At 33.9% G+C, this 12,891-nt stretch overlaps 1 protein-coding gene across 5 annotated transcripts in view; it reads right to left on the bottom strand.

The window, feature by feature from the left end:
- The window catches only part of LOC143237457 (protogenin-like), a 112,098-nt gene that overhangs the window by 35,133 nt on the left and 64,074 nt on the right, over positions 1–12,891 (bottom strand). For all 5 annotated transcript variants that reach the window (XM_076476747.1, XM_076476732.1, XM_076476756.1 and 2 more), the window contains 2 exons: positions 8,492–8,639; positions 7,725–7,858 (listed from right to left, as the gene is read on the bottom strand). In XM_076476747.1, coding sequence (XP_076332862.1) covers positions 7,725–7,858; positions 8,492–8,639 — 282 coding nt within the window. The remainder of the gene's footprint in view (positions 1–7,724; positions 7,859–8,491; positions 8,640–12,891) is intronic.

The following is a 12,891-nucleotide window of genomic DNA, read 5'->3' as shown; positions in this document are numbered from 1 at the left end:
TTTCTTGTACCACCTCACAACATATTTGTCCAGTTTGCATGCCACTTTTGTCAAATAGCCTCATGTTGACAGTATAATCTAAAACCATACTTGTCTGGTTTGCACGTCACTTTTGTCAACTTGCCTCATGTTAACAGTATAAACTAAAACCATATTTGTCCAGTTTGCACATCACTTTTGTGAACTAGCCTCATGTTGATAGTATAATCTAAAACCATATTTGTCCAGTTTGCATGCCACTTTTGTCGACTAGCCTCATGTTGACAATATAACCTAAAACCATACTTGTCCAGTTTGCACGTCACTTTTGTGAACTAGCCTCATGTTGATAGTATAATCTAAAACCATATTTTTCCAGTTTGTATGACACTTTCGTCGAATAGCCTCATGTTGACAATATAACCTAAAACCATACTTGTCCAGTTTGCACGTCACTTTTGTGAACTAGCCTCATGTTGATAGTATAATCTAAAACCATATTTTTCCAGTTTGCATGACACTTTTGTCGAATAGCCTCATGTTGACAATATAACCTAAAACCATACTTGTCCAGTTTGCACGTCACTTTTGTCAACTAGCCTCATGTTAACAGTATAATGTAAAACCATATTTGTCCAGTTTGCATGCCACTTTTGTGAACTAGCCTCATGTTGACAGTATAATCTAAAACCATATTTTTCCAGTTTGCATGACACTTTTGTGAACTAGCCTCATGCTGACAGTATAACCTAAAACCATACTAGTCCAGTTTGCACGTCACTTTTGTCAACTAGCCTCATGTTAACAGTATAATGTAAAACCATATTTGTCCAGTTTGCATGCCACTTTTGTGAACTAGCCTCATGTTGACAGTATAATCTAAAACCATATTTTTCCAGTTTGCATGACACTTTTGTCGACTAGCCTCATGTTGACAATATAACCTAAAACCATACTTGTCCAGTTTGCATCGCCACTTTTGTCAACTAGCCTCATGTTAACAGTATAATGTAAAACCATATTTGTCCAGTTTGCATGCCACTTTTGTGAACTAGCCTCATGTTGACAGTATAATCTAAAACCATATTTTTCCAGTTTGCATGACACTTTTGTGAACTAGCCTCATGCTGACAGTATAACCTAAAACCATACTTGTCCAGTTTGCACGTCACTTTTGTCAACTAGCCTCATGTTAACAGTATAATGTAAAACCATATTTGTCCAGTTTGCATGCCACTTTTGTGAACTAGCCTCATGTTGACAGTATAATCTAAAACCATATTTTTCCAGTTTGCATGACACTTTTGTCGACTAGCCTCATGTTGACAATATAACCTAAAACCATACTTGTCCAGTTTGCACGTCACTTTTGTCAACTAGCCTCATGTTAACAGTATAATGTAAAACCATATTTGTCCAGTTTGCATGCCACTTTTGTGAACTAGCCTCATGTTGACAGTATAATCTAAAACCATATTTGTCCAGTTTGCATGCTACTTTTGTGAACTAGCCTCATGTTGATAGTATAATATAAAACCATATTTTTCCAGTTTGCATGCTACTTTTGTGAACTAGCCTCATGCTGACAGTATAATCTAAAACCATATTTGTCCAGTTTGCATGCTACTTTTGTGAACTAGCCTCATGTTGACAGTATAATCTAAAACCATATTTGTCCAGTTTGCATGCTACTTTTGTGAACTAGCCTCATGTTGATAGTATAATCTAAAACCATATTTGTCCAGTTTGCACGTCACTTTTGTCAACTAGCCTCATGTTAACAGTATAATGTAAAACCATATTTGTCCAGTTTGCATGCCACTTTTGTGAACTAGCCTCATGTTGACAGTATAACCTAAAACCATATTTGTCCAGTTTGCATGCTACTTTTGTGAACTAGCCTCATGTTGATAGTATAATCTAAAACCATATTTGTCCAGTTTGCACGTCACTTTTGTCAACTAGCCTCATGTTAACAGTATAATGTAAAACCATATTTGTCCAGTTTGCATGCCACTTTTGTGAACTAGCCTCATGTTGATAGTATAATCCAAAACCATATTTGTCCAGTTTGCACGTCACTTTTGTCAACTAGCCTCATGTTAACAGTATAATGTAAAACCATATTTGTCCAGTTTGCATGCTACTTTTGTGAACTAGCCTCATGTTGACAGTATAACCTAAAACCATATTTGTCCAGTTTGCATGCTACTTTTGTGAACTAGCCTCATGTTGATAGTATAATCTAAAACCATATTTGTCCAGTTTGCACGTCACTTTTGTCAACTAGCCTCATGTTAACAGTATAATGTAAAACCATATTTGTCCAGTTTGCATGCCACTTTTGTGAACTAGCCTCATGTTGATAGTATAATCTAAAACCATATTTGTCCAGTTTGCACGTCACTTTTGTCAACTAGCCTCATGTTAACAGTATAATGTAAAACCATATTTGTCCAGTTTGCATGCTACTTTTGTGAACTAGCCTCATGTTGACAGTATAACCTAAAACCATATTTGTCCAGTTTGCATGCTACTTTTTTTGTGAACTAGCCTCATGTTGATAGTATAATCTAAAACCATATTTGTCCAGTTTGCACGTCACTTTTGTCAACTAGCCTCATGTTAACAGTATAATGTAAAACCATATTTGTCCAGTTTGCATGCCACTTTTGTGAACTAGCCTCATGTTGACAGTATAATCTAAAACCATATTTGTCCAGTTTGCATGCTACTTTTGTGAACTAGCCTCATGTTGACAGTATAATCTAAAACCATATTTGTCCAGTTTGCATGCTACTTTTGTGAACTAGCCTCATGTTGATAGTATAATCTAAAACCATATTTGTCCAGTTTGCATGCCACTTTTGTGAACTAGCCTCATGTTTATAGTATAATCTAAAACCATATTTGTCCAGTTTGCACGTCACTTTTGTCAACTAGCCTCATGTTAACAGTATAATGTAAAACCATATTTGTCCAGTTTGCATGCCACTTTTGTGAACTAGCCTCATGTTGACAGTATAATCTAAAACCATATTTGTCCAGTTTGCATGCTACTTTTGTGAACTAGCCTCATGTTGACAGTATAATCTAAAACCATATTTGTCCAGTTTGCATGCTACTTTTGTGAACTAGCCTCATGTTGATAGTATAATCTAAAACCATATTTGTCCAGTTTGCACGTCACTTTTGTCAACTAGCCTCATGTTGACAGTATAATCTAAAACCATATTTGTCCAGTTTGCATGCTACTTTTGTGAACTAGCCTCATGTTGATAGTATAATCTAAAACCATATTTGTCCAGTTTGCACGTCACTTTTGTCAACTAGCCTCATGTTGATAGTATAATCTAAAACCATATTTGTCCAGTTTGCACGTCACTTTTGTCAACTAGCCTCATGTTGATAGTATAATCTAAAACCATATTTGTCCAGTTTGCACGTCACTTTTGTCAACTAGCCTCATGTTGATAGTATAATCTAAAACCATATTTGTCCAGTTTGCACGTCACTTTTGTCAACTAGCCTCATGTTGACAGTATAATCTAAAACCATATTTGTCCAGTTTGCCACTAAAATACTTCCTTACTTCTTGGTCTCATCATCTACATTCTTCAGATGTGCACATTTAGGTATGTTATTCTTGGAATTACTACAAGTGTACATTTCCTGAACAGTTGTATCTTCCCCTTTCTACAACAGTACACTTCCTCAATAGTTGTATCTTTCCATTTCTACAACAGTACACTTCCTCAATAGTTGTATCTTCCCATTTCTACACCTGTACATTTCCTCTATAGTTTTATCTTCCCATTTCTACACCTGTACATTTCCTCTATAGTTTTATCTCCCCATTTCTAAAACTGTACATTTCTTCAATAGTTGTATCTTCCCATTTCTACAACTGTACATTTCCTCAATAGTTGTATCTTCCCATTTCTACAACCGTACATTTCCTCATAAGTTGTATCTTCCCATTTCTACAACCGTACACTTCCACAATAGTTGTATCTTCCCATTTCTACAAGTGTACATTTCCTCAATAGTTGTATCTTCCCATTTCTACAAGTGTACATTTCCTCAATAGTTGTATCTTCCCATTTCTACAACTGTACATTTCCTCAACAGTTATATCTTCCCTTTTCTACAACTGTACATTTTTTAATAGTTGTATCTTCCCATTTCTACAACCGTACATTTCTTCAATAGGTGTATCTTCCCATTTCTACAACTGTACATTCCTTCAATAGTTGTATCTTCCCATTTCTACAACTGTACATTTCCTCAATAGTTGTATCTTCCCATTTCTACAACTGTACATTTCCTCAATAGTGTATCTTCCCATTTCTACAACTGTACATTTCCTCAATAGTTGTATCTTCCCATTTCTACAACTGTACATTTCCTCAATAGTTGTATCTTCCCATTTCTACAACCGTACATTTCCTCAATAGTTGAATCTTCCCATTTCTACAACTGTACATTTCCTCAATAGTTGTATCTTCCCATTTCTACAAGTGTACATTTCCTCAATAGTTGTATCTTCCCATTTCTACAACTGTACATTTCTTCAATAGGTGTATCTTCCCTTTTCTACAACTGTACATTTCTTCAATAGTTGTATCTTCCCATTTCTACAACCGTACATTTCCTCAATAGTTGAATCTTCCCATTTCTACAACCGTACATTTCCTCAATAGTTGTATCTTCCCATTTCTACAATCGTACATTTCCTCAATAGTTGAATCTTCCCATTTCTACAACCGTACACTTCCTCAATAATTGTATCTTCCCTTTTCTACAACTGTACATTTCTTCAATAGTTGTATCTTCCCATTTCTACAACTGTACATTTCTTCAATAGGTGTATCTTCCCATTTCTACAACTGTACATTTCCTCATAAGTTGTATCTTCCAATTTCTACAACTGTACATTTCCTCAACAGTTGTATCTTCCCTTTTCTACAACTGTACATTTCTTCAATAGTTGTATCTTCCCATTTCTACAACTGTACATTTCCTCATAAGTTGTATCTTCCCATTTCTACAACTGTACATTTCCTCTACAGTTGTATCTTCCCTTTTCTAGAACTGTACATTTCTTCAATAGTTGTATCTTCCCATTTCTACAACTGTACATATGCTCAATAGTTGTATCTTCCCATTTCTACAACCGTACATTTCCTCAATAGTTGAATCTTCCCATTTCTACAACCGTACATTTCCTCAATAGTTGTATCTTCCCATTTCTACAACCGTACACTTCCTCAATAGTTGTATCTTCCCTTTTCTACAACTGTACATTTCATCAATAGTTGTATCTTCCCATTTCTACAACTGTGCATTTCTTCAATAGGTGTATATTCCCATTTCTACAACTGTACATTTCCTCATAAGTTGTATCTTCCCATTTCTACAACTGTACATTTCCTCAACAGTTGTATCTTCCCTTTTCTACAACTGTACATTTCTTCAATAGTTGTATCTTCCCATTTCTACAACTGTACATATTCTCAGTAGTTGTATCTTCCCATTTCTACAACTGTACATATCCTCAATAGTTGTATCTTCCCATTTCTACAACTGTACATTTCTTCAATAGGTGTATCTTCCCATTTCTACAACTGTACATATCCTCAACAGTTGTATCTTCCCATTTCTACAACTGTACATTTCTTCAATACTTGTATCTTCCCATTTCTACAACCATACACTTCCTCAATAGTTGTATCTTCCCATTTCTACAACTGTACATTTCCTCAATAGTTGTATCTTCCCATTTCTACAAGTGTACATTTCCTCAATAGTTGTATCATCCCATTTCTACAAGTGTACATTTCTTCAATACTTGTATCTTCCCATTTCTACAACTGTACATTTCCTCAATAGTTGTATCTTTCCATTTCTACAACTGTATATTTCTTCAACAGTTGTATCTTCCCATTTCTACAACTGTACATTTCATCAATAGTTGTATCTCCCCATTTCTACAACTGTACATTTCCTCAATAGTTGTATCTTCCCATTTCTACAACTGTACATTTCCTCAATAGTTGTATCTTCCCATTTCTACAACCGTACACTTCCTCAATAGTTGTATCTTCCCATTTCTACAAGTGTATATTTCCTCAGTAGTTGTATCTTCCCATTTCTACAAGTGTATATTTCCTCAGTAGTTGTAACTTCCCATTTCTACAACTGTACATTTCCTCAATAGTTGTATCTTCCCATTTCTACAAGTGTATATTTCCTCAGTAGTTGTATCTTCCCATTTCTACAAGTGTATATTTCCTCAGTAGTTGTAACTTCCCATTTCTACAACTGTACATTTCCTCAATAGTTGTATCTTCCCATTTCTACAAGTGTATATTTCCTCAATAGTTGTATCTTCCCATTTCTACAAGTGTATATTTCCTCAATAGTTGTATCTTCCCATTTCTACAAGTGTATATTTCCTCAATAGTTGTATCTTCCCATTTCTACAACTGTACATTTCCTCAATAGTTGTATCTTCCCATTTCTACAAGTGTATATTTCCTCAATAGTTGTATCTTCCCATTTCTACAAGTGTATATTTCCTTAGTAGTTGTATCTTCCCATTTCTACAAGTGTATATTTCCTCAATAGTTGTATCTTCCCATTTCTACAAGTGTATATTTCCTCAATAGTTGTATCTTCCCATTTCTACAAGTGTATATTTCCTCAGTAGTTGTATCTTCCCATTTCTACAACTGTACATTTCCTCAATAGTTGTATCTTCCCATTTCTACAACCGTACACTTCCTCAATAGTTGTATCTTCCCATTTCTACAAGTGTATATTTCCTCAGTAGTTGTATCTTCCCATTTCTTACTTCATGAAGTGGTGTTACTTTCACTTTCTTTGGAATTAAAGGGTTTACAAAACTCATAATATCTGTTTGATTCTCACACAATACGACTCATTATACTTGGATCAAATATAGCAGAAAAAGATTCAAATTCTTTAGATTCATCCATGAGCCTAAATGTACTTGTGAATCAAGTGTTTCTATTATCAACAAAATGAATGGATCAAAATCGTGACAACTTACCCTTTGGGAACTGATGGATTCTACTTCACTATCTAAATCACATTCAGAGCTTGAAACAATTGAATTTGATGATGATGAAAAATCTGAAAAGTTTACTTCATTATTGAAATAATCATAACGTGCTAATACTTCTGTTTTTACTTTTGATGAAAAACAGTTTTGTCTCATCCCCTAAGCTGATACATCCTTTCTTGATTTACACTGAGGAAATGACTCAGATGCAATACTTTGAGTAGATACAGTCACTTTGGTGTGAGGGGCTTGCCAACTAATATTTCACGCCTGTATCATCAATTGATGACAGCTGTAGTGAGTACAAAGTATGAAATCATCAGTTGATGATGGATTCCATTTAAGGTAAAGAAATTATATTTAGTGTCCCATAGCACCACCAAAATTGAAAGAGCAGTGCATCTTCAGTGGCATACTACCATTAGACCAAGCTAACCCAATCATTAATTCAGGTTGGAAAGGTGGACACAAAAATATCCCAAATTTCTTAGGAAATAAACAGTAGTTGTATTTTTCTTACTATATCATCTAATAAGTCCCAGAATTTTCAATATGTATAATAAAAAATAAAAACAGGTAACCAAACATTAGCAGAAGTGTGATTATCTGTAACTTCTTATCAATTTTGACAACTATGCTACAGTATGAAAACAGATACCTGATTTAACAGTTAACAAAGCATAGCTGCTAGGCCTTGTATATGCAGGGTTACTTGCAATACAGCGATAAAGTCCTTGATCATCACTGGAGATGTCTGTAATCTGCAGGATTCCTGAGTCCAGCAGGGTATATCTGGAAAAAGTCCAAAAAAGAAGTAATTCACTAGTAGATGAAAAAAATAGTGTTAACACAAAACAAGTTTTTAAATGAATTCAACAGTGTATGTCATGGCTATGTATTAGTTGCTTCTTATTATATATACACTGTCATGTAGTAAGTTTAATAAAATTATTTTCATTTGATATATATTGTAATCATCTATAAAAATGTATGAAGGTCTCTAAAACTTCTTTCATTCACAGACACAACATATATATATATATATTAATATCATTAGCTTGTGCAACACTATCAGTAAATTTAATTATATACATGTAAAAGAAGCTACTTAAATTAAACTAATATTAAATTAATAAATATATGTTTTGAAGTTCGCAACTGAACAGACATTATTTAGTACAAGTTAAGACAACACATCTGTGTCTGGATCTCTTACACTGACTCGATGATTCTGTACAAGCTAATTTAATTTGTATTGTGTAAAATATTTAATATATGGAAGTACATGATGTTTGATAACAGGTATAAATATTTATGATAATTTGACAAGGCCCAAATATTATGAAACAAAGCTGACTGTTTGTATTATAAATACTTCACACACCTTATTACTTCAATCTCTCTCATTACAAAACAATGACAAACCTGCTTTCATTTTGAGGTAGGTCCTGGCCATCTCGTTGCCAGGTGATTATCGCAGGGGGAACAGCAGTAATTTGGCACAACAAACGGGCTACACCCCCTCCTTCCACTGTCAATGGCTGGGGTTGTAATGAATATTCTTTATCCATACCTGTGAAAATAGAAAAAGACCTCAAAATTATCCATAATATTTATTAAAATGGACAAGGATACATCTGGAAAATATTGCATCAAAAGTTTTACACAAATATGTTTTTACGAAATATTATATCAAAAAGGCTTAACAAACTGATATTTCGCTTAAATGACATCGAGATAAGTTGTTCTTAAAATGAAACTTGTAACATTCCATGGAGATATTGAAATACTTAAAATATATTCAAGATCAAATAAAAACTGCACTATTTAAATAATTAAGTGGTATTAACACTTTAGTTGAAAAATCAAAATGATAAATAATTTATCTTCACAATGAAATCAGCTTTTAAGAACTAGTTTACAAGAGAAAGTAAGTGTGTATATAAAAACTTACAAACTAATAAAGTTCCTTCAAACATATCTAGAAAGGGGAAGGAAATAGAATCACATATGCCTATATATATTATAAATGCATAAACTTGCGATGATATGCACTAAAAACAATCTATCTAAAATTTGGGTAGTTCTAAAGCAGTGAGCCTAATACAATTTTTCTCAGCTACTGATTCACAAACAGGTCAGTCGAACAATACCACCTATCTGATCCATGGTATTTCATGAAAACAAACAAACAAAAAAAGGATAAAATATTTATAAGTAAGTTGTAATACTTTTAATAAGCTTATTAAAGGTGGTTGAGCTAGATTGGAGTACACAAGAATCACTTGTTACAATGGAGACAAATAGAACCAAACTGATGGTTTAGTTTAAAAGCAAATGGGTAAATAGTCTAACAATTGTATCACCACAAGTTTGGTATCACACATTTTAAGTTTTTGGTCAAGAAGTTGTGTGAAAACAAAAGTTTCTTTGTAATGTACTGTTCCCTCTTGACAATTTACTGAAAAATTGGCTGTATGAAAACAAAATTCCTGAAATGAAATGTTACGAAAGCCCAACTAGTGTATGTATAAACTTCTACTATTATAACTGCAAAAAATATATCTCAATCAAATTTCATTCACAAAAAGATGTATTTCAACAATATTTGTTCATCTTAATTCTACATTTCTACACATAAACTCCAATTTACAAAAGAAAAAATAAAGTTTTTAAAAACCCAAACAGTGTGATGATGCACAGATGGGAGGGGGTGATTGGGGCACATTATTTACTATATTAACCTGATCACTGAATCAAAGTTGAAGCATGATATTCCCTGATAATTATGAAAAAGTATCTTTTTCCCCATTTAAAGGGAGACTTCACTACGGGGTTAAAAGTTGAAAGTACGTGCCTCCAGTTTTACCGCCTGTAAAATGGTGAACAGAATAAATTCCATCTGTGTAACAGCAAGTAGTCCAATTAAACTATTTTAAATAACATTAAAATCAACATTACTGAATACTATGTATTCTCAAGATGGCTGGTATGAATAACTTTAATTAAAATAAAGTACAGAACAACGTTTCGACCTCTTAGGTCATCTTCAGGTTAACAAAGAGGGTTTGCAGTCAGTTTGTGGTCTAGATTCATTTTTTGTTTCTGCAAGTTGTTTAGTTCTTTGTATTTTGAATTTAACACAGCTTTAAGAAGTTGTTTTTTTCCTGTGAATTATGGATAATGTTTGTACACTGGATAACAAAATAAATAAATAAATTATTGGATAACAAACTCTCTTTGTTAACCTGAAGATGACCTAAGAAGGTCAGAAGTTGTTCTGTACTTTATTTTAATTAAAGTTCTAATGCTCATAGTATCTATATTGAGAGTACACTTATATTCAAGTGGGTTTCGTCATCACGAATTACTGAACACTGTCCACGAGATTTGGTTGAGAGCTAAATATTGAAAACAAAATACAAAAATTAACTAAATACTGACTCTCTGACAAGCACTACAAAACAGAACTACAGTTAGATAAAAAGATGCACAGCCTGGTGGTTAAGGCACTCGACTCGTAATCCGAGGGTCGCAGGTTTGAATCCTCGTGTCACAAAAGAGGCTCGCCCTTTCAGCCATGGGGCATTATAATGTGACGATCATCCCAATATTCGTTGGTAAAAGAGTTGCCCAAGAGTTGGCTGTGGGTAGTGATGACTAGTTGCCTTCCCTTTAATGTAGCTTTGTGCGAAATTCAAACCAAAAAATGCACACATTTTGGCGTCGATAATTTTGAAATAAATAAACGTTGTCAGTCTAAGTAACAGCATAATCAATAACTTAACGTTTAATTATGAAATTTAAGCCTAACCTAGAAAAAGGCCTATCCTTTAACTTTGTACATATCTATCAATTATTACCAAGTTGACTATAAATTTGGGGTCGAAGGTAATTAGAATTAACTAAAAGTTTTTGTTTGTGCTGCGTAACGGACAGCTGGCACAGAAAAACCTCAAGTAGCTTTGCGCGAATTTCAAAACAAATTTCTTTCAAATATATCGTCTAGTTTTATACACTGCCACTCAAACAGTCTATGTTGACTGAACGATTTACAATAAAAAATTAATTTTCTGTTATTATAAACAATTATTTAATATATAAGTATTTTAATTTAGTTTGTTTTTAACTTTCCACAAAACTACTCGTGGGTTATCTGCTCTAGCCGTCCCTAATTTAGCAGTGTAAGACTAGAGAGAAGGCAGTTAGTCATCACCACCCACCGCCAACTCTTGGGCTACTCTTTTACCTGCCCCCCGCTAGCACAGTGGTAAGCCTAAGGATTTAGATCGCTAAAATCAGGGGTGCAATTTCCCTCGGCGGGCTCAGCAGATGGCCCGATGTGGCTTTGCTATAAGAAAATCACGCACTCTTTTACCAATAAATAGTGGGATTGACTCAGTGATGACGAGAAACCCACTTGTTGAGAAATTTATATGCAAAAACGGCTCGTTTGGGCTGAGAAAACACTTTACATAGAAGAGCGAACGTTTCGACGTTGTTCGCTCTTCTATGTAAAGTGTTTTCAGTCCAAACGAGCCGTTTTGCATATAAATTATAGTGGGATTGACTGTAACATTATAACGCCCCCACGGCTCAAAGGGCGAGCATGTTTGGTGTGACGGGAATTCGAACCCGCGACCCTTCGATTACGAGTCGAGTGCCTTAACCACCTGGCCATACCGGGTTATTTTGACTCTCTAGCTTTTCAAAATATTTATCGAATTTGGATTATTCATATTAATTAAATATGTAATAGAAAAGTACAGCAATATACGTAGCCTCTATATGAGAAAAATTAAAGTTTACCAGCTAGTTTCTGAAGAGTCCACACTTGAGAAATAAATGGTAATTTTATTTGAACCTTATGATGAATATTTTATTAGCCTGCTACTCTTATGATGAATATTTTATTAGCCTGTTAATCTTATGATGAATATTTTATTAACCTGCTACTCTTATGATGAATATTTTATTAACCTGTTACTCTTATGGTGAATATTTTATTAACCTGCTACTCTTATGATGAATATTTTATTAACTTGTTACTCTTATGATGAATATTTTATTAACCTGTTACTCTTATGATGAATATTTTATTAACCTGCTACTCTTATGATGAATATTTTATTAACCTGCTACTCTTATGATGAATATTTTATTAACCTGTTACTCTTATGATGAATATTTTATTAACCTGCTACTCTTATGATGAATATTTTATTAACCTGCTACTCTTATGATGAATATTTTATTAACCTGTTACTCTTATGATGAATATTTTATTAACCTGCTACTCTTATGATGAATATTTTATTAACCTGCTACTCTTATGATGAATATTTTATTAACCTGCTACTCTTATGATGAATATTTTATTAACCTGCTACTCTTTCACCATAAATATTATTTTTGCGGACACTCACTCTTTACAAGTGAACTCAACACATTCAATGTACTCACGATTAAAATACAGATATATCCTGCTCAGAACAGGTGTTCTTGTTGGTTTTTATTTTTCTCCCATTGTGAAATAAGCTTTACTTTCTCGCTATCGTTCGTATTTAAGGACAAGAAAAGAAAAAAAAGTAGTCCCGGTAATTCGCGTCTCAAGGGTTGCTGTAAATCAGGCTGTTCTATTTATTGCCAGTGTTCCCGCCGTTTGAACAAGACCAGTTATGTGTTTTTCTGTCCCCTGTTGTCTAGTGGGTCCCCAAAAGGTCTCGCTCGGTCACACACACAAATAAAAATGAAAAACAGAAGAGAAAAGAAAGGAGGGAGGCTTGTGGAAGCTTAGTGTCACATAAATAAAATGAAACTTGTTC

The sequence above is a fragment of the Tachypleus tridentatus genome, chromosome 2 (genome assembly GCF_004210375.1).
Source record: "Tachypleus tridentatus isolate NWPU-2018 chromosome 2, ASM421037v1, whole genome shotgun sequence".
NCBI classification, from domain to species: domain Eukaryota; kingdom Metazoa; phylum Arthropoda; class Merostomata; order Xiphosura; family Limulidae; genus Tachypleus; species Tachypleus tridentatus.
Note: the sequence above shows the minus strand (reverse complement) of the source record. Positions and strands in the feature narration are given on the sequence as shown.